Source organism: Bombyx mori, chromosome 16 (genome assembly GCF_030269925.1).
Source record: "Bombyx mori chromosome 16, ASM3026992v2".
In the NCBI taxonomy this organism is placed as follows: Eukaryota; Metazoa; Arthropoda; class Insecta; order Lepidoptera; family Bombycidae; genus Bombyx; species Bombyx mori.
This window is the reverse complement of record NC_085122.1, coordinates 9,109,732-9,129,200: the sequence shown is the minus strand read 5'-3', so window position 1 is coordinate 9,129,200 and position 19,469 is coordinate 9,109,732. Positions and strand designations below refer to the sequence as shown.

At 38.0% G+C, this 19,469-nt stretch overlaps 1 protein-coding gene across 5 annotated transcripts in view; it reads left to right on the top strand.

Moving 5' to 3' along the window:
- LOC101745193 (unconventional myosin-XVIIIa) overlaps positions 1-19,423 on the top strand; it is a 302,806-nt gene extending 283,383 nt beyond the window's left edge. For all 5 annotated transcript variants that reach the window (XM_038016603.2, XM_038016604.2, XM_062673020.1 and 2 more), the window contains 12 exons: positions 4,461-4,577; positions 5,372-5,533; positions 7,451-7,627; positions 8,631-8,760; positions 10,387-10,534; positions 11,864-11,969; positions 13,825-14,022; positions 14,467-14,676; positions 15,811-15,977; positions 16,446-16,655; positions 17,068-17,175; positions 17,927-19,423. In XM_038016603.2, coding sequence (XP_037872531.1) covers positions 4,461-4,577; positions 5,372-5,533; positions 7,451-7,627; positions 8,631-8,760; positions 10,387-10,534; positions 11,864-11,969; positions 13,825-14,022; positions 14,467-14,676; positions 15,811-15,977; positions 16,446-16,655; positions 17,068-17,175; positions 17,927-18,014 — 1,821 coding nt within the window. In that variant the 3' untranslated portion in view covers positions 18,015-19,423. The remainder of the gene's footprint in view (positions 1-4,460; positions 4,578-5,371; positions 5,534-7,450; positions 7,628-8,630; positions 8,761-10,386; positions 10,535-11,863; positions 11,970-13,824; positions 14,023-14,466; positions 14,677-15,810; positions 15,978-16,445; positions 16,656-17,067; positions 17,176-17,926) is intronic.
- Positions 19,424-19,469: the final 46 nt, after the last annotated feature.

Genomic DNA, 19,469 nt, shown 5'->3' with positions numbered 1-19,469 from the left:
GATTAATTTGAGACATTAATCAACTGGGATGAAATTAAATGAAATGAGATGAGATGATGAGATGAATTATAATCTGAGTAAAATAGTGGTCATTTACTGAAATTTTTTCAGTGGACTTTTGGGAGGATCCCGAGAAGTGACGTCCAGTGGCTTTGTTGCATTTTTCCACATTTGTGCACTTTCACAGATATCAAATAGTTAATAAATCACCGTTATTACACATTTAAACCTGAATAAACACTAAATAAACAAAATAAAACAAATCACGCAATTTCACTCCTCGCATTCGAGCTAAAAAGTCCTCACTATTTTGTTAAAGGAAAATTACACAGATTAGCAATTTGTAACATACTGATCATAATGCTAGTGTTATAGATATGATTTCGTTTCGCTGTTATTATCTAAAACAAACATTGTTACTCTTGGATACAAATAGCCAGCCATTAAACAAATTTTCGATATATCGAATCAATAAATCAATCGAATAAACGTCGCGTGGATACAAAAAAAAATACGAAACAAAAATTGTTTTTTTTTTTCTATTACAAGATTCATTTCTATGCAGTTTTCTTTATGATCCGAAACGATCAAGATATTTTACAATCGTATGGTGTAAAGTCGCCTTTGTTGTCATGGCTCCGAAGCATCAAATAATCAATGCAGTCGTCGTGACCCAAAGGATAGGACGCCCGGTGCATTCGTATCTAGCGATGCACCGGTGTTGGTACCAATTGTTCTAATAAAACACATACTTAACAAATGTTCACGATTGACTTCCACGGTGAAGGAATAACATCGTATAATAAAAATGAACCTCGAAAAATTATTATTTGCGTAATTACTGGTGGTAGGACCTCTTGAGAGTCCGCACGAGTAGGTACCACCGCCCTACCTATTTCTACCGTGAAGCAGTAATGCGTTTCGGTTTGAAGGGTGGGGTAGTCGTTGTAACTATACTGAGACCTTAGAACTTATATCTCAAGGTGGGCTGTGAGTTCGTGCACCCAACTAAGCAATAAAAAAAATTGCCTGGCATCAATCGATTGAAAATTAAGTTTAAAGAATTGACTGTCTATATCCATTAATGCTATGGCCCTTGAAGAAGAAGTAGGAATGCGCGCGCAAATTCACACATATGTATCTTAATAAAAAAAAATTTAAAAAAAAACGATTCTTGTGTGACTTACCGTAGGCGTGCGCGTTCCGTTTTTATTTTAATCATTCAAACGTGTCATTATGACTATAAAGTTTATGGATTATTTTAAATGTGAATTATTTTCGTGACTGCGGAATCTTCGGGAATAAAATGTGTCTGACTCATATTCACACAGAGAGATGTTTCAATGAAGTGATGAGAAGCTTAAATGCCGTTCTATTATTTCGTGGATGTAATTTGACTTGCTAATTTTTTTTTTCTTTTTTTTTTTTTTTAAGCAATGTCGTGATGATCGGCGCGTTGTAGTACCGGTGTCAATGTCAAGTGTAGAAATTTTAACGTGTAGTTTGAAATTATTATCAGATCTTTTATTTGCGAGATTTTGAATGAGTTTTCTTGATAATATTTATGTTTGAAACGCAAGTAAATTTGATTTGATTTGAAAATGCTTTGCAAGCGACTAGAGGAATATCTAGGTCTTGTCTAAGTATAAAAGTTTAAATAATTTTTCGAAATTGTTTTTAGCCCGATTCAGAATAGCGAAACAATTTCTAATACGTCTTTATTAGCTTCAGACGTACGTATGTTTGTAACGGAAGCTTTGAACATGATTTTGACCGCCCTTCAAAACGCCGGATTAACTCGAAATTTGGTATACTTATTAAGAACCTATTACCTATTAAATATTAAATAATAACTTATTAAATACCCAAAAAAACAAAAATTGAAAATCAACTAAATACAGAAAAATAAATAATAGTTTAAAAAACTAACAAAATACGCTCTTAGAGAAAATCCAACTAAAAAATAGAAAATAAATCTTAATAAATTTGAATTAAAAATAGTGTAAGAAAAAATGATTTTATTGTAAAAAAGCGTTTTTTAAACTATTATTTATTGGCAATACCTTTTTTACGAGTGGTTGTCGGAGCAGTGCAACATCAACACGTGCAAGCCAATGTCCACGTTTAGAGATAGTCGCTATTATTAATTGTATTGGTACATTGGAGATCTTATAAAACGGACTGTATCTGGCGGCCCACCTGGTGTTAAGCGGTTACCGGAGCTCATAGACATCTACAACAGCTGCCCCACCCTTCAAACCGAAACGAATAACTGCTTCACGGCAAAAACAGGTAGGGTGGTGGTACCCACAAGTGCCGACTCACATGACGTCCTAACTACCAGTAATTACGCTAATTACAATTTTTGCGGGTTCGATTTGCGCAATTGCCTCTCAGTTATACCGCATCACGGGCGTAATGACCTTCGGGGCAACAATATCCAGAACGGTGGGATCTACCATCTCGACTATAGGATAAATGATTAATAGATGTGCTTTTTCTTAAATCATTTGTTTACGAGCTCGGAAACAATCGACGTCCGAATTTTTGTTTTTTTTAAATCATGTCGAAAAAACATTACACTGTCATCAAAGCGCTCGGCAAGGCCGCGTGACAATAGCCATGACCCAGACGTAAATAATATTCACGCAGCTTTTTGTTATGAAAGAATTTCACGTATACGTAATATTTTGTACGAGAATAACTCAAATATATATACATAATAATATGTATCGATGTATGTATATCGACGGGTGAAAGGCCATTTGGTAAAAGCGACATTTTTGAAAATCTTCAGGAGAGCCATTTAAAGTTTTAAACTTGGAAAAAATATTTTGAAAAAAAAACTTCTTCAGTTTTATCTTTAGTGAAGAACAAAGGTAATGTTTACGGTTAATGTTGTCTGGCGAATTTATCAACAAAATAATACGTTCAAATTATTATTTTTAATAAAAAAGCTATCGTATCAAAAAAAGGCGTCTGCCTAGTTGAAAAATATAAAGGTTAAAAATACAAACAATGAACTAGGTTACAGTACTCGTAAAATGATGATTTATCTCAGGCGTATCTGCGATCATCTGTTGTGTGACGTGACGAATTCGATAAAATATAGTTTTTAACGTGATATCTTCGTAATGTAAAGTTATTTATCAGCGCGTCGCGAGTCAATTGTCGATTTCAGTTTTAATATTTTGTAAAATGATTTAGCGGAGTCGCTTTTTTCGACAATCCAATATTACGATATTTAAATTACTATCTAATTTAATACATTTATCTAAAAATAATAATGTTGTTTATGATTTAAACAAAACTTTTAAATACAAGAGGATGTCAGATGATACAGAGGTTAGTGCTCTCTCCTACCAGAGTTAAATTAATTTACTAAAATTTATAACATTAATTCTGATTGGGCATTTCGCCAAATTATCAAGATTAATCACACTGCGTCTGCTGTTCTTGTTTTGTATTTTGCGAATCTAAAAGTTGTCATTACATTGTATTATAATTACGACTTAAATACGTTAAAACCTCCATCGAATTTGAAATCCATTTTGAACATCTCCATCGAGTTTATTTACTTTATTTATAGAGAATGGAATTATCTAGAAATGAGTCGACTATTATCAAAGCCGGCAATGTGACTTTTGGACAATTATTGGTAAATCAGAAAAACGAATTATTGACTTTGTATTCCATTGGCAGTCACAAAACTCTTCTGAACGACATCTTAGATAAATAACAGGTTAACTATTAACCTTTATTTAATGCAGGTTTTGAACCGTATTCTTTGAAGGAGACGATTATATTCAAATCAATCTGTATTGACATATCAATAATTTTTTTTTGTCCAAATGCACAGATTGCCACCTTTGATAATAGACGACTCAAATAACCTATTTTAGTAAGAAAGAAAAATACAACAGTTATCAACTGAAAAATTTAAACGACCGAACGCTCTCAACGCGATAAAATGTGGAGTTTACGCGAAATGTGAACCTACCAAAACTATATTTGCTTAGTTTAATAAAATAATATATCGAGAGGTGAAAGACAGTTTGGTTTAAAGTTTAAAATTTAGAAAAAAATTATCATAACAACAAGACTTCTTCAGCTATTCGAATGGGGGGTAAACTTAAGTGAAGTTCAATTAAAAACATCGAATCGCTGATGCTAATCACTACATAGTATAAAACAAAGTCGCTTTCTCGGTCCCTATATCTGTCCTTAGGTATGCTTAAATCTTTAAAGCTACGCAACGTATTTTGATGCGGTTTTTTTTAATAGATAGAGTGATTGAAGAGGAAGGTTTATATGTATAATAACATCGATTAAATAGTGGAGAAACCAATAGTAAATTACAGTTTCCGTAGCGAACCGAGGGCGGGTCGCTGGTTATAAATAAATGAAAAGCAAAATAAAATAAAACTGTCAATCAAAGTAGGTAATTGCTTTCTCGTTAGGTTCAAGATGCATACGAAGAGGTCGAAGAACAGCGAGCCGTGGCCGCGCAATGGAAACGAAAATTGCAGAAACTCACCAACGACATGGCCGACCTGAGGTCGCTTCTCGACGAACAGGTAAGGATGTCACGTAAATATTTTAATTTATTTTAACATAATATTCTAATTTAATGAGTTAATTTAACGATGTCACGTACGCACTCCTATCTCATCGGTATTCAGTATCATCAAGATTTATAATCAATTTTTAATGAAAGAAAAAATATCAATTTAGCTAAGGCGGAAAAATCTAAACCGTTCCATCGATTTGCTAGTGTACGTTTGGACATTTTAAGTTTCACTACAAGAAGAAAGAGGTGCTGTCAAACAATTCTGTCGTGCTCCATATAAAGTATATTTTACAATCAATGAATTGATCGCGTTATACCGATCGCCTAACTGCAATTTATTTTCAAATAACATTTTTGAAACAAAGTTCCTTATGAGACGATGCGGAGGGGTACCCTAACCGGGAAAAAACGTCCGTAACGTAAGATTTGTATTAGTAATGCACACAGTGTACGACTTAACTTTGTAATAACGTACAGATTAGTAATGTACACAGCGTACGACTTAACTTTGTAATAACGTACAAAAAAAATAACTTATTTTTTTATCATTCATTGACCACGATCTCAGAGCGTTCGTTTGCGCACTAACTCTTATGCAAACAACCGTGAATGAAGTGTACCACAATAAGTTCGCACGTTACCGAATGACCGTGGGTCGCAACAGCGAAACCTCCAGTTTTATTTTCTTTATACCTCGAATAGAACTTAAAATTAATATTTTTATAATAAGAAACTTCGTTCCTATCCGGTGTCCCAATACACCACACATTTTTTTTATATATATATATTTACTTTTTGCAGACGTGCCGCAACAACTTGCTGGAGAAACGCCAGCGTAAGTTCGACGGTGAGCTACAGGCGGCGCAGGAAGAACTGAAGAGAGAACGATCGGCCAAGGAGCGGATCTCTCGCGAGAGAGATCTAGCGCAGGCGGAGAAGTTCGCAATGGAGCAGTCCCTTTCTGTGAGTGAAACTGACAAAGTGCCTTAATGAGAACTTGTACTCGTCGTCGCACAGTAGGGCTGCCTCATTATCAATTTTGCTGATGCGACACTTTTATATTTTACTAGCAGCCCGCTCCGGCTCCGCTCGGGTCAACAAAAATTTCATGAATATTTGTGTCGTTATTTTATTTTTTTTAATAAAAGAACACTTATCGCGGCATAACTATAATAGTTAGAAATACATATGCTGTCGCAACACTTTTTGTAAATAATAATGTGTTCTACAAAATCGTCGTATATTATTTTATTCTATCATCAATAGTTTTCGCAGGGCACGCGATGTAAAGAATATTTTAGGTAATTTTTTTACATCTTGGGTTACATTATTGGAGTTTTAGTAAGGATCCCTAATTTTTTTCAAAAAAGATTATAGCCTATGTTGCTCGGGAATAGTGTAGCTTCTAAACAGTGAAAGAATTTTTCAAATCGGTTCAGTATCTAGTTTCGGAGCCTATTCAATACAAACAAACAAACAAATTTTTCCTCTTTATAATATTAGTATACATTCTATATCATTTTCAACTTTACGATGTCTCTACTATGTGGTTATGTGGTTAGCGAATAATAATAAAAAATCTTATAAATTGCTTAGGCGCGTAATTATTGCTGGTAGATTAGTTAGTTTTATGGTCTTGTTGTGGAAGGCAGTGTCTAATGGCTTCGTGACTCTTCATTCGGCTTTAAAGTAGCCACCTTTGGATCAGATTTATTGAATTTGTTTGCCTTATATTATTTTCTTCCTTAATCTAAGGCAAAATCCTAAAACATTTAAAAAAAAGTTGGATGATTATAAATACTTTACCTTCAAGATAATCAACATTTATACAAGGTACATACCAGAAGTTTTTATTTTATTGCTTAGATGTGTGGACGAGCTAACAGCCCACCTATTGTTAAGTGGTTACTGGAGCCCATAGACAACTACAACGCAAATGCCGCCACTCAACTTTGGCTATAAGTTTTAAGGTTTCAGTATAGTTACGACGGCTGCCCCGCCAATTAAACCGAAACGCATTACTGCTTCACGGCGGAAACAGGCGGGACGGTGGTACCCACCCGCGCGGACTCACAAAAGGTCCTACCACCAGTAATTACGCAAATTATAATTTTACGAGTTTGATTTTTATTACACGATTCCTTTTCCTTCCTTTATTCCTTCACCGTGGAAGTCAATCGTGAATCGTTTGTTAAGTACAAATTTCATTTAAAAAAATTGGTACCCGTCTGCGGGATTCGAACACCGGTGCATCGCTCAACACATCGTTTCGGTTTGAAGCGCAGGGCAGCCGTTGTAACTAAACTGAGACCTTAGAGCTTATATCTCAAGGTGGGTGGCGCATTTACGTCGTAGATGTGTATGGGCTCCCGTAACCACCACCAGGTGGGCTGTAAGCTCATCCACCTATCTAAGCAATAAAAAAAAGACGTGTGGCACTCGGGGACTGCCGCGGTAAAGCATTTTCTATCAACTTATGCAATTACAATTAGACAATAATAATTTAATATTAAAACAATAATAAAAATAAGACCACGCTATATTTATAAACGTTAACAAAAGCAAAACATTAACTGCCCCCTTTACACTCATAAGTTAGACCGCGCGAGAGAGAGATGGGCAGACTTTTCATGATGCTCATGCAGTGCAACGTCACGCCGCGCGCTTATTCACAAACACTACACCAGTGCAACGTGTGAATGTGTTGAACGCGAGCTACATAGTAGGCGTAGTGGGGGTGTCAGGTTATTTTCGTTACGGAATTTCTTGATTCAGTCACCGCGCTCAAGGCCCGCGATAGAAGCCATGCAATAGCTTAAAAAAAATGCCTTGTGAGGCTGGGGTACGGAGTTTTCACACATATGTCTTGGTGTTCTACAGGAAGCTCGTATGGAGTTGGAGCTGAAAGAAGAGCGGCTGTCGGCGGCGGCGCGCGAGCTGGAGGAGCGGGGCGGCGGCGGCGACGAGCTGGCGGCGCTGCGCCGCGCCCGCGCCGACCTCGAGCGCCGCGTGCGCGACCAGGACGAGGAGCTCGACGACCTCGCCGGACAGATACAGGTCAATACCCCCCTCACTTCTGTTTAAACACGTTTTTGATTAGCTTCAGACGTACAGTAGGCGCTTTTAAGAGTTTAGATTTTTATTTTCTATTTTTTTAGTGGAATTTTAATTTTTTTTTTATATCGAATTGTCATCGGTTCTTTATAAGTATACCAAATTTCGAGTCAATCCGACGTTTTGATGGTGATCAGAATCATGTTCAAAGTTTCCGTTACATACTAACATACGACTAACAGCATGTTTATTAATAAGTTGTTATTAATTAAAAGGCTTTTTAATTTCAACTTGTATATTACATAATTAAATTTATATTGCATTATTTTTCTCCTTATTACATTGCAGGAAGAAATTATATTAATACGCTTTTACTAGCTTCAGACGTATGTATGTTAGTATGTAACGGAATCTATGTACATGATTTTGACCACCTTCAAAACGTCGGAGGATTAACTCGAAATTTGGACTACTTATTAAGGACCGATGGACAATATTATATTTTCTTATCACGGTTTGAAGTATTCTTTTTTTTTTTGTTAGTTACTTATGAAGTACATAAACACCGACCATTCTATTCTGTAAACTATACAACTTCAAATAGAACGAAGAATGAATCAAAGCGAGAATGAACGAATTTGATTAGTTAATGTGTTGAAAAGTTTACGATGTGTGTTTTTTTGAGAATTTTATTAATTAAAAATAGATATTAATCTAATTTCATCATATTCATAAGTAACAGAAATATAATAATAGAATAATATAAATGCCTATTTCTGCCGTGAAGCAGTAATGCGTTTCGGTTTGAAGGGTGGCGCTACCTTTGTAACTATACTGAGACCTTAGAACTTATATCTCAAGGTGAGTGGCGCATTTACGTTGTAGATGTCTATGGGCTCCAGTAACCACTTAACGCCAGGTGGATTGTGAGCTCGTCCACACATCTAAGCACTAAAAATAAAGTTTTTATAAAATTTATCAAGTGTTCTTTTGTCTCCCGGTACAGTTGCTCGAAAGTTCGAAACTTCGCCTGGAAATGTTACTGGAGCAGCAGCGCAAGGAAGCACGCCTGGAAGCCGCCGCCCGCGACGACGAAATGGAGGAGACCAGAGCCAACGCTGTCAAGAAACTGAAGAGTTAGTGTCCGGCTTTTTTTTCTACCTAAGCTGATGACCTTGAGAGGCTATTTCAGCGTAACCTTAACTAGTAGGTGAGCTCACGGGGCTCAAACCTGACGATGTTGCTAACACGAACCCTAGCAAGAGCCGTGCTTCGCAGAATCTACCACCGGATCGGAATCGCGATCCACTAAGAAGATCCGGCGAGAAACTCAGTGGGCTGTGTCTGTGGGTTAATTTACTCGTCGAGCCCTTCATTACATTCACGTGCGTTCACGTCGCGTTCGTTCGGTTACAGCAAGAACGACAATTAGCTAGCAGCTAGTATTACACGATACTTTACAAATGTCTCTCGTGTTTATACAAGTATTTTATTGAAGTGAAACTTCTTTAGGCGCATGAGGGTAAAATTTTTACAGAACGTCACGCTGGTATGCAACGGAAGTGACATCAAACCACTATTGAAATTAAGTACTTGTCAAATGTCAGTAGTAGTGGTTGTTGTATTTTTTCCACCTGGAAAGGCAAATGTATCATACCATACAGCCTAATATTTTATAATTTTTTTGTGAAAAATGTCAGTAGGAATTGAAATGAAATGAAAAGAATTTGGAACATTAATCAAATAGCATAAACTTAAATTAGTCATTCAGCAAAATATTAGTCATTTACAGTTTAAAAATCTAAACATAATGTGACTGTCAACAATGAGGTTTGAGATTGACATTTTACAGACTTTTGGCGGGAACATATCTTCCTTTTTCCCTTCCTCTAAGTCTCGGAAATCTAAAGTTTTAGATTTGTATAAATATAAGCAAGACTTATAATTTAGTTCGCCAAAAAAGTTTCACTTCTGACATGTGTACTTTGTAACACGCACTTTTACGTAAAATCGATTAGATTGGTTAAATGTTAAACGTTTTGGAAGTTTACATTCATTGTGTATATTAAAATAGTGATGCAAAATTCATTGGTACGAATTAACAAAAATTTACCAAAATACAAAATTGAACGATGTATTGTTTCTCGTTGATATTATCGAATGGAATTAAATTTTTGTAGCCTAGTTTTTTTTTTTTATACACCCGTGTTTTGATCTTTATATTTTGTGTAAAAAAAAGTATCTACATACTTGTGTCAAGCTTAGGTAGCTTAGATTCAAAATACGAAATTCTCTAAATACAAAATTGAATGTTGCGTTTGTGATTCTCGTTGATATTATCGAAGTTTAATTCGTAGTCTAAACTTTGTGCAAAAAAAAGGGTGCGTGTACTTATATACGAGCGTAAGAAGATTTTTATTAAATTTATTTCTTTTTCTTTTATCAAAATTTTAATCAATTAAAAAAAAAATCGATTAAACAACATCCTTAAACACGCATATTGGATATCCCTTTTCTTGACATCGTATAAATTCGGTAATTCTCGGTACGGTTCGGAAAGTTCACCTGCGGCTATATTCAGACTCGCCAAGCTACGTCGGTCGTATTGTAATGAGCGATTTAGTGGGCAACTTCATTCTGTTAATTTTGTGTCACGGTGCGCGCGCATCGTAAAATTTCACTCTCATCAATTTTTCATAACGCGCCTAAAGAAGTATAACTTCAAACAAAAAAAAACAAATAATATTTGTATCACCCTGCAGTACTGGAGAGTCAGCTGGAGAGCGAGCACGCCGAGCGCAGCCTGCTGCTCCGCGAGCGCCACGAGCTGGAGCGGCGCCTGGCCGCGCTCGAGGAGGCCGCGCGCGCCGACACGCACGAGCACGCGCAGCTCGCGCAGAGACTCAAGCGGTACGTACCTAACTAACTTTTTTTTATTGCTTATATGGGTGGACGAGCTCACAGCCCACCCGGTGTTAAGTGGTTACTGGAGCCCATAGACATCTACAATGTAAATGCGCCACCCACCTTGAAATATAAGTTCTAAGGTCTCAAGTATAGTTACAACGGCTGCCCCGCCCTTCAAACCGAAACGCATTACTGCTGCAGAAATAGGCAGGGCGGTGGTACCTACCCGCGCGGACTCACAAGAGGTCCTACCACCAGTATGCAGTATGCAGTTAGAACAGCGTCCCTAGCGGCAAACGTACGCAAACGATCCCATTCCGTACTAACTTTCACGTTGTCGAAAACGTTAAAAAACTCGCACCAAGCATACAGTACTTACTACGGCTCACTTAGCACACCACGCTCTTGGGAGCTAGCGGCTTGTGCTGGCATTGTTGACGTCCGTGATCAACAGTAACCTATGCCTACAAAGGGCAATTTAAAAAAAAATCGAATTTCTAAATGGTTTATTTAATATTTGTTTTTTTTCCTCTCAAATTAATAAGTAAGTAATATCCTTCGAGATTGTTTTCAACATTTTGAGTCTGTCAGGAAGTTTGTTTCAAATATATTATTTTATACGTAGATAGGTAAAACAAGGTCACTGCCCACTTGGTGGTAAAGTGAATGCCACAGCCCACCTTAGGAAATGAGGTCATAGTCTCAATCGTATCGTATGACGACAGTTCCACCCTTCGACCTAGAACACAAAACAGCTTCGCGGCAGAAATAGGCAGAGTAGTGGTACCTACCATCAGTGCAGGCTCACAAGACGCCCTACTACATACTAGTAAATACCGATTGACTAGTACGCTGGTATAATACTCTACTGTCCATTACCGACAAACCCATAATCCTCTTTTACAAAACCTACGGAATGTAATGGAGTAACTACTATACTAGATCCTAAAAAAAAAAATTGGAAAGTTTTTGAATTTGTCGATTTAGAAAACGGTTTTACTACACCCTCTATCTATAGTATTATCTATACTAATATATAAATCTACAGTGGTTTTTACGGATGTTCCGCTATAACTACTGAACCGTGCATCCGATTGACTTGAAACTTGGCATCCATGTAGGAAATACATGTACTTAATGGATAGGCTAATATTTATATGAGTGTTGGACTCCCTAATAATAATGACAATAAATAATAATGTTAATTTTAAATGCCCAGCGAAGCGGACGGTTACAGCTAGTCTATATATAAAATCGAAAAACTATTATATTTCACAATCTTAAAGCGTGTATACATGTATTCATATGTACAAACGCAATGTTGCTCGGCAGGGATTTGAAGAGGTACCGCGCCCTGCTGCGCGACGCACAGACCATGCTCGAGCAGAAGGAGAAAGAGGGCGGCGCTAAAACGCAGATCAGACAACTGAAGAACCAGGTGAGTGAACTCATAAAGGAATTTTCATTTAATTTTATATTTATTTGTTTGTTTTTTAATGGTATAAAGGGTGTCCCACAAAGCAAAGTGTTTCAAGCCGAAACGTGGCTATAGTAACAGCGTTATACGTAAAAAAATCGTAGTCGTAAATAATAGTTACTTATTATTTTTTTTGTTTTTTTTTTTTTATTGAACTTGTAAGCACCTGATGGTGAATGACTGCCCTCGCTCATAGACCTCAGCAATGCCAGGGACTGAGCCAAGCCGCTGCCTACAGTTAACAGTACAACAGTTAAAAATAATAAATTTATTTGTTTCAACTGTTTGATGACAGCCCTGAATTTCCACCACAAAGGACCGCTAGGCTGTTCATTCGGTTAAACGCGTCAGAACGAGATAGACAATAACAAATTCGTTCAACCAATATTAATCAATTAATGCGACAATGCTACCACATCACTAGCTGCTTAAAGTCCAAAAACTTCTGCAAGTTTAAACGATACTAAAAACAGCCTTACGACGAATGTTACTAAAGAAGCTGTTTGATGCGTCAACACATGCGGAGCGAACTAACGTCTACTTTATTTTTAATATATTATATTTTTAAGGAAAATAAATTCTGTCTCTGTCCTTTTTTATCACAAGCAATCTCATGGAAGTTGGTTTTCACGCCCGTATTATACCCGTCTTTCTATTATATTTAAACTGAATGTTAATATGTCCCAGTTTTGTGAATCTAAAAATCTCAACATTAACTTTATCATCAACTTTTCAATACTTGCATCTTTGAGCGCTGTGTGAAAGCGATTCGAAATGAAACTCGCTCACCATCCTTAATTTAGGGTTGAAAATCGCGCATCATACTTAATGGTACTTATGGTCGCATTTATTTTAATTAAGTAAAATAATAGTTGCATGTCCACTAACGATTTTCGCATTGTGTATTTCTCTATGCCCCTGGGTTCGTTTAACTCGTCAAGTGTTGATCAAATATAATTGTAAATAATATCGTGACGTTCGTCGTAATAAGCAAAGCAAATAACCGGATGTTCATTAATCGCGTGTATTTTTTTCAAATAATTAAATACATTTTGCATGTCCGCGAACGATTTTCGCATTGTGTACTTACCCCTGAGTTCGTTTAACTCGTCTAAGTCTTGATCAAATATCCTCCTCCTCGCGTCGTTTTCCTCATTACTGAGGGTCGTGACTCCCCCGCTGCATCAGTTTCTCCTGTACGATTTCCCTCCATCTGCTGCGATCCTTAGCTTCATGAAGGACATTGTGGAAGTTGATGTTCAGAGGAGATCGTATTTGGTCCGATCATTGATCAAATATAATTGAATATGCAATTTCGAAAAGGGCACATCTCTGAAAATGTAAAATGTTCAGGAAATGAAAAAAAGTGATTATTTTCTAAAGCAGTGTAAAATTAAAAATATTAACTTTTGAGATATATTTTAGTGTTAATTAGCAATTGAAAATTACTGGAATTATTATAAAATGCGTGTAGGTAAGCCTCAAAACTACATGTATATGAAAAAACGTATTTGACAAAATATGCAACATGTACCCTTTGTACGAGTCAGCACTTTTACATCGCTTTACTCAAACCGTAGCATAAAGCGCCAGTACACGTTCAGCACTCATATACAGCGGTACTCATCACATCAACATACATAGATAGAATTAGTTACTTGTTTTCGAAGTATATAATAAACGGATATTCTTTGACTATCAGTGATTTTTTTAAAATCTAAATCTCAAGTTGTGTACGCCACATTCAGCAGCGCATACACCCTTTTCGAAACTGCATATTCAATTGTACATAATATCGTGTCGTTCGTTGATGCAGGTCGAGGATCTAGAGCTGGCGGTCCGCGCTGCGATGAAGGCCCGTCAGTCGGCGGAGGCGGAAGCGGCGGAGGCCACCGCGGCGCTGGAGGAGGCCACGCGCGCCCGCACCGACGCCGCGGACCGCGCGCTCGCCGCCGCACGGGACGCCGCCGCCGCGCGCGCACAGCTCGAGGACGCGGAGGAAGAGGCCGCCGAGGTAACAACAAACGTAGCTTCGTCTAGATTAGTCGCAGGGTAGGTCCAATGGTAATCCACCGGTCAAACCAACAAGTCTTTACCAGTACATGTGATATTTGAAGTCCGATAACTGCTTATATTGTCAGTTAAACTATATTCTATACCAATATTATTATTGTGAATCTAGCAGGAAAATAATTTATAGCCTGAATTAAAATACATTGGATACTTTTATTATGTAGTGACTTGATTGATAGGGCGTCTTTTGAATGACGCTATTTTTGACGCTACTCGTTGCTCACACTCGCGCTGGTCTGTAACGGGTATACTACGCGCGTCTTGCTCTGTCTCTTTCTAGTAAGGTTGCGTTAAACGTTTAACGCAACCTTGTTGGAAGCCGCATTAGAAGATTCACTTCATAAAATCCACTCGTATTGATCGGTCCGCGTCGGTGTCGTTGCAGCTGCTGAAGAAGTACCGCTCGAGCACGACCGCGCTGTGCTCGGCGCAGGGCGCGGCGCGCGAGGCGGAGGCGCGCGCGGCGGCGGCGGGCGAGGAGGCGCGGGCGGCGCGCGAGCAGCTGGCCGAGCTGTCGGCGCGGCTGGCGCAAGCCGAGGCCGGCCACGCGAACTCGCACCACGAGGCCGAGCGGCGCCTGCATCTCCGGAACAAGGTCAACTATCATACGCACTTATTTCTTCAGTGTGCTTAGTGCGAGTTTTTTAACGTTCTCGATAGCGTAAAAGTGAGATCATTTTTTTTTTTTTGTTGATTCGCAAAACAAATTACAACCATAGAAATTATAAGTTTAAATGTTTAACATAACAATCTGGATGGCAATTCAAAAAAGGTGCATACAGAAAAAAATTAACAACTGAACCGATGCCCAAATACCATGTATACATACACACATACGCTCACACAAACACAACCGTACGCGCACACACTCACGTACTATCTGATTTAAACTAAATCTAATATTTCATTAACTGGACAATATTAATTATTTGAAAATATGTTTAACTAATTTACAATATTTATAAAATTTATTCTCAAATATATCAAGATTAGTGTTGCTACTTGCCAACTCATTATAATGTATGAAAGGGGATCGTTTACCTACGTTTGCCGCTAGTTGCGCTGTTCCAACTGCATACAAAATTGGGCTAACTTTTACGCTATCGAGAACGTTATAAAACTCGCACTAAGCACACTGAAGTGAAGCAGTAATGCGTTTCGTTTTGAATGGTCAAGCAGTACATTGAACTATAAAACTGACAAATAAAGATGAGGCGTATTTACGCTACCAGGTTTTCACTTCGAAATACGGCGCCCTAGTACAAGCAAAAAATACTCGCAAGTATGAAAGTATATGTGCTGAAACCGGATGCTCAAAAAAGTTGAACACTCATATGAAAATACAAGGATTTATATCTTATCTATATATATAAAAATGAATTGCTGTTCGTTAGTCTCGCTAAAACTCGAGAACGGATGGACCTATTTGGCTAATTTTGATCTTGAATTATTTGCGGAAGTCCAGAGAAGGTTTAAAAGGTAGATAAATATGTAAATGCTCGGAATTAAATAAAAATGACAATTTTGTTTTTCCTTTGATGTGCCCCCCATCGGACGGATTTCTTTTGTTTGTTTTAATTTTTATACAAAAGCTTAGGTCTTTTATTTTTCGATTGAGGCACTAAGAAGTCTGCCGGGTCAGCTAGTTCGTAATAAATATTTCGTAACGTAATTAGAAAATTAATATTGACATGAAGACTCGACTTTAATATTGTTCTTTAATGCTCAGGAGTTAGAGTCGAGCTTGGAGTTGGAAGCGACGGCCCGCTCCCGACTTGAGGGGCAGCTGGCGCGGCTCCGGGAGGCACACGAGCAGCTCACGGGCGAGCTGGCGGCCGCGAAGCAACGCGAGCAACAGACCGTCGATGAAGTGCGCAAGATCACTAGACAACTGCGGTGAGGACCAAGGGCACATTTGAGATTGTTGTAGTACAAAAAAAACACGTGGCACTTGGGAACTGCCGCGGTAAAGCTATTGCATAGCATTTTTTATCAACTTATGCAATTATAATTAGACAACGATAATTTAATATTAAAACAATAATAAAACAAGACCACGCTATATTAAACATTAATAAAAGCAAAACCTTAACTCTCCCCTTCACACTCATAAGCCAGATCGCGCAAGAGGGAGATGGGCAGACTTTTCACGATGCGCATGCAGTGTGACGTCACGCCACGCGCTTATTCACAAACACTACACAAGCGCAACGTGTGAATGTGTTCAAACGCGAGCTACATGGTAGGCGGAATTATTGGTGTCAGGTTTTTTTCGTTACGGAATTTTATGATTCGGTCACCGCGCTCAAGGCCCGCGATAAAAGCTATGCAATAGCTTAATAAATAAATAAATATTTATATCAGGGACTTGAAAGAAGAGAACCTGTCGTTGAACGCGAAGCTGAGCGAGGCGGCTCGCGCGCGCGTGTGCGCGGAGGCGGGCGCGGCGGCCGCGGCTGCGGAGGCGGCGGCGGCGCGGGAGGACGCCCGGCTCGCCGCACGCCGCGCCGCCGCGCTGCAGGAGGCCATCGCCGGCGACCTCTCCAGCCCCGCCGACTCTAAGGACTCCGACAGGTAACTACCGTCCACTCACAACTACTTTTAAAAAATTTTTTTATTGCTTAGATGGATGGACGAGCTCACAGCCCACCTGGTGAAGTGGATACTAGAGCCCATAGACATCCACAATGTAAACGCGCCACCCACCTTGAGATATAAGTTCTAAGGTCTCAAGTATTGTTACAACGACTGCCCCACCCTTCAAACCGAAACGCATTACTGCTTCACGGCAGAAAATAGGCAGGGCGGTGGTACCTACCCGTGCGGACCCACAAGAGGTCCTACCACCAGTACTCCGAAACTTAAACCGGTTGATGAGATTTCTTGCTCCCAACTCCACTTCCTGGTTTAACTAAAGAAAATGTTTTTAAGAAAGAAAAAAATAGGAATCATTTATATAATTACGTAAACGTTCGTTTTGTTACAGCGAGAACGACAGCTACAGTTCTGACGAATCGATCGGCACGTTCTTGGCCAATCATAAACTGAGTCCGTCAGCGCCGTCGCGCAACAGCATACAGCTCGAGTCGCAAAGGTCAGTTAGTATTACGTGAAAAGGACATGGCTTTATGTTAACAGTATGGAGGGTAGAGGTAAGGAGAACCATTTCACATGGGAGAAGCTTGAAAAAGTGTCCCACTTTCAGCACTAAATAACAGTTCAAAAATCCTCCAGAATGGCGCTAGCATAGGCACAGGGTATGATATGAATTGAGCAGTAGTTAACTGATTGAAGTATGCTGAGTTAGGCAATTTAATATATTTAATGACTAGAGTAGTTAGTGACAGTGTAATATACAAGACCTCACATATTTACGTAGTCCAAACTAATTTCGTCAATATAACCTAAAATTATTACTGTGGTAAAACGTCGAGTCATCGATTGCATTTTCTTATCAGCTTTAAATAAAATACTTTTTGTGATTTTATAGTGCTTACAATTCTTACGTTCTTTTTTTATTTCTCTATCTTATTCTATTAACTTTCAGCACCTTTTTTTAAATTTAACCAGTTGCTACTGTAGCGCCACCCTTATTTAGCAGATTTTATCGGACACTTTTTACACACAGAGACGGTTCTCCTTTACCCTCCATAGTTTACAGCCTTAAAATTAGATACTCTTTGCGCTAAACTGTTACCAATACGAAGCCTGTAGACAACACCGAATTCTTAATTATGGTAACAATCTTACAAGAATGAACTGATTATGAAATTACCCGTTATGCCTCAATAAAACAAAGATATGTATTTTTTAATTATTAAACGTATTTGAATTTTCATTTCTAGATCACAGACATCGGAAGGTCGTCAGAGTCGATCCAGCGTCGGCTCTGGTTCGAAGCCGCTCAGTCCGACGAAGGAATCATTCGTATAACAGCCAGCCGCCGCCGCCGGCCTGCTCACGAGCGCACTGCCCGTCATCTGCGCCGTGTTCTGTTCGCGGCAGCGGCACGACTCCGCACACGCCATCGTCGAATAAAAAAAAACGTCACGTTGACAGCTCCTGTCAAGCGGACGACAGAGCACAGCTAACACAAACTTTACAGTGTTGTGACTAGTACACCAAACACAAACCTTGTACCTGTACGTGAAAATATTACTCTGCTTTGAATTATATAAATGTATTCATAAGATTACTCCGAACGATCTATCGAAATAATTAATATATCGATGCAATATTTGACTGGTTTAAAAGTTACTCTTATACAAAATAAATGGAATTAATATAACGACAATAGATCCTAAAAACTAGACTGCATAGTATACAAAAAAAAATACAACAATTTACCCCAATTTTATTGAATATACTATTGCTTTTTGATAAATTTAGTGTTTGAAAGCTTTTGATATTGATATTGAGAATATTCGATTTTAATCAGATGGCGCTAGTGTCGATCAAATCTCGATCATCACATAACAGAATGCATTCCAAAATGTTTTTAACGTACATACATATATTGACTTAAAAGTTTTGATGTTTGGAGAACACTAGCGCCATTGATACTAAGTATGAGTTTTTAATTTATTTAGAGTAGATTTTCTTAGGAGTCATGTGTATTAGGAATTGCGCGGCCCTTATGCCAGCCAGTCAGTATTTAGACGGCCTAGTGCCAATAACACTCGGTTCGCATGCACAACTTTCAACATTCAAACACAGAATGTACTGTGATAGAATCAAAAACACATCACATAAAAAATAACGTAGTACATCTGATTAAGAAATGTTGCCAGAGCAATGCGTGCGAACCGAGTTTATAACTTACAAAATAATATTTAAGTTCTTTGTTATTTAGTTAGCTAACTTTTGTAAATAACTAGATGACTTATACAATTTTTTATTATTTAATTTGTAATATTCGTGTGATCAGACTGTTATTATATGGTTTATTTGTTATAGTTGTTGCTTTATCTCGTAGACATGGAACATATCTGTTAGGAACCCATTTATTAGATAATTCTTTTAATTCTATTTCCTTAACAATTATTCTAAATCTAGGTGTCATTCAACAACAATGAGCAAATGTATTTGAATAAATGACTGATTTACATGCGAACAAAAAGATCAAAAATTTAAATTGTGTGCAATAACGCCTAGATATTTTCATGTACCCTTATATTATGTAGTGAATTTTAAATGCATATTTAATTGTGTATACTTATTCATATTAATCCACTATGTGTCTGTAACTGCAATTTTAATGTATGAAAGTGTGATGATATGTTACACGCTTTCGTCGTTGGTTGTAAAATGAAAATTATTTAATAAAGTAACTAAAATTGAAATTCGTTTGTCATTTCTTCCCACCTTTAACTGGCAATTAAATGCCAA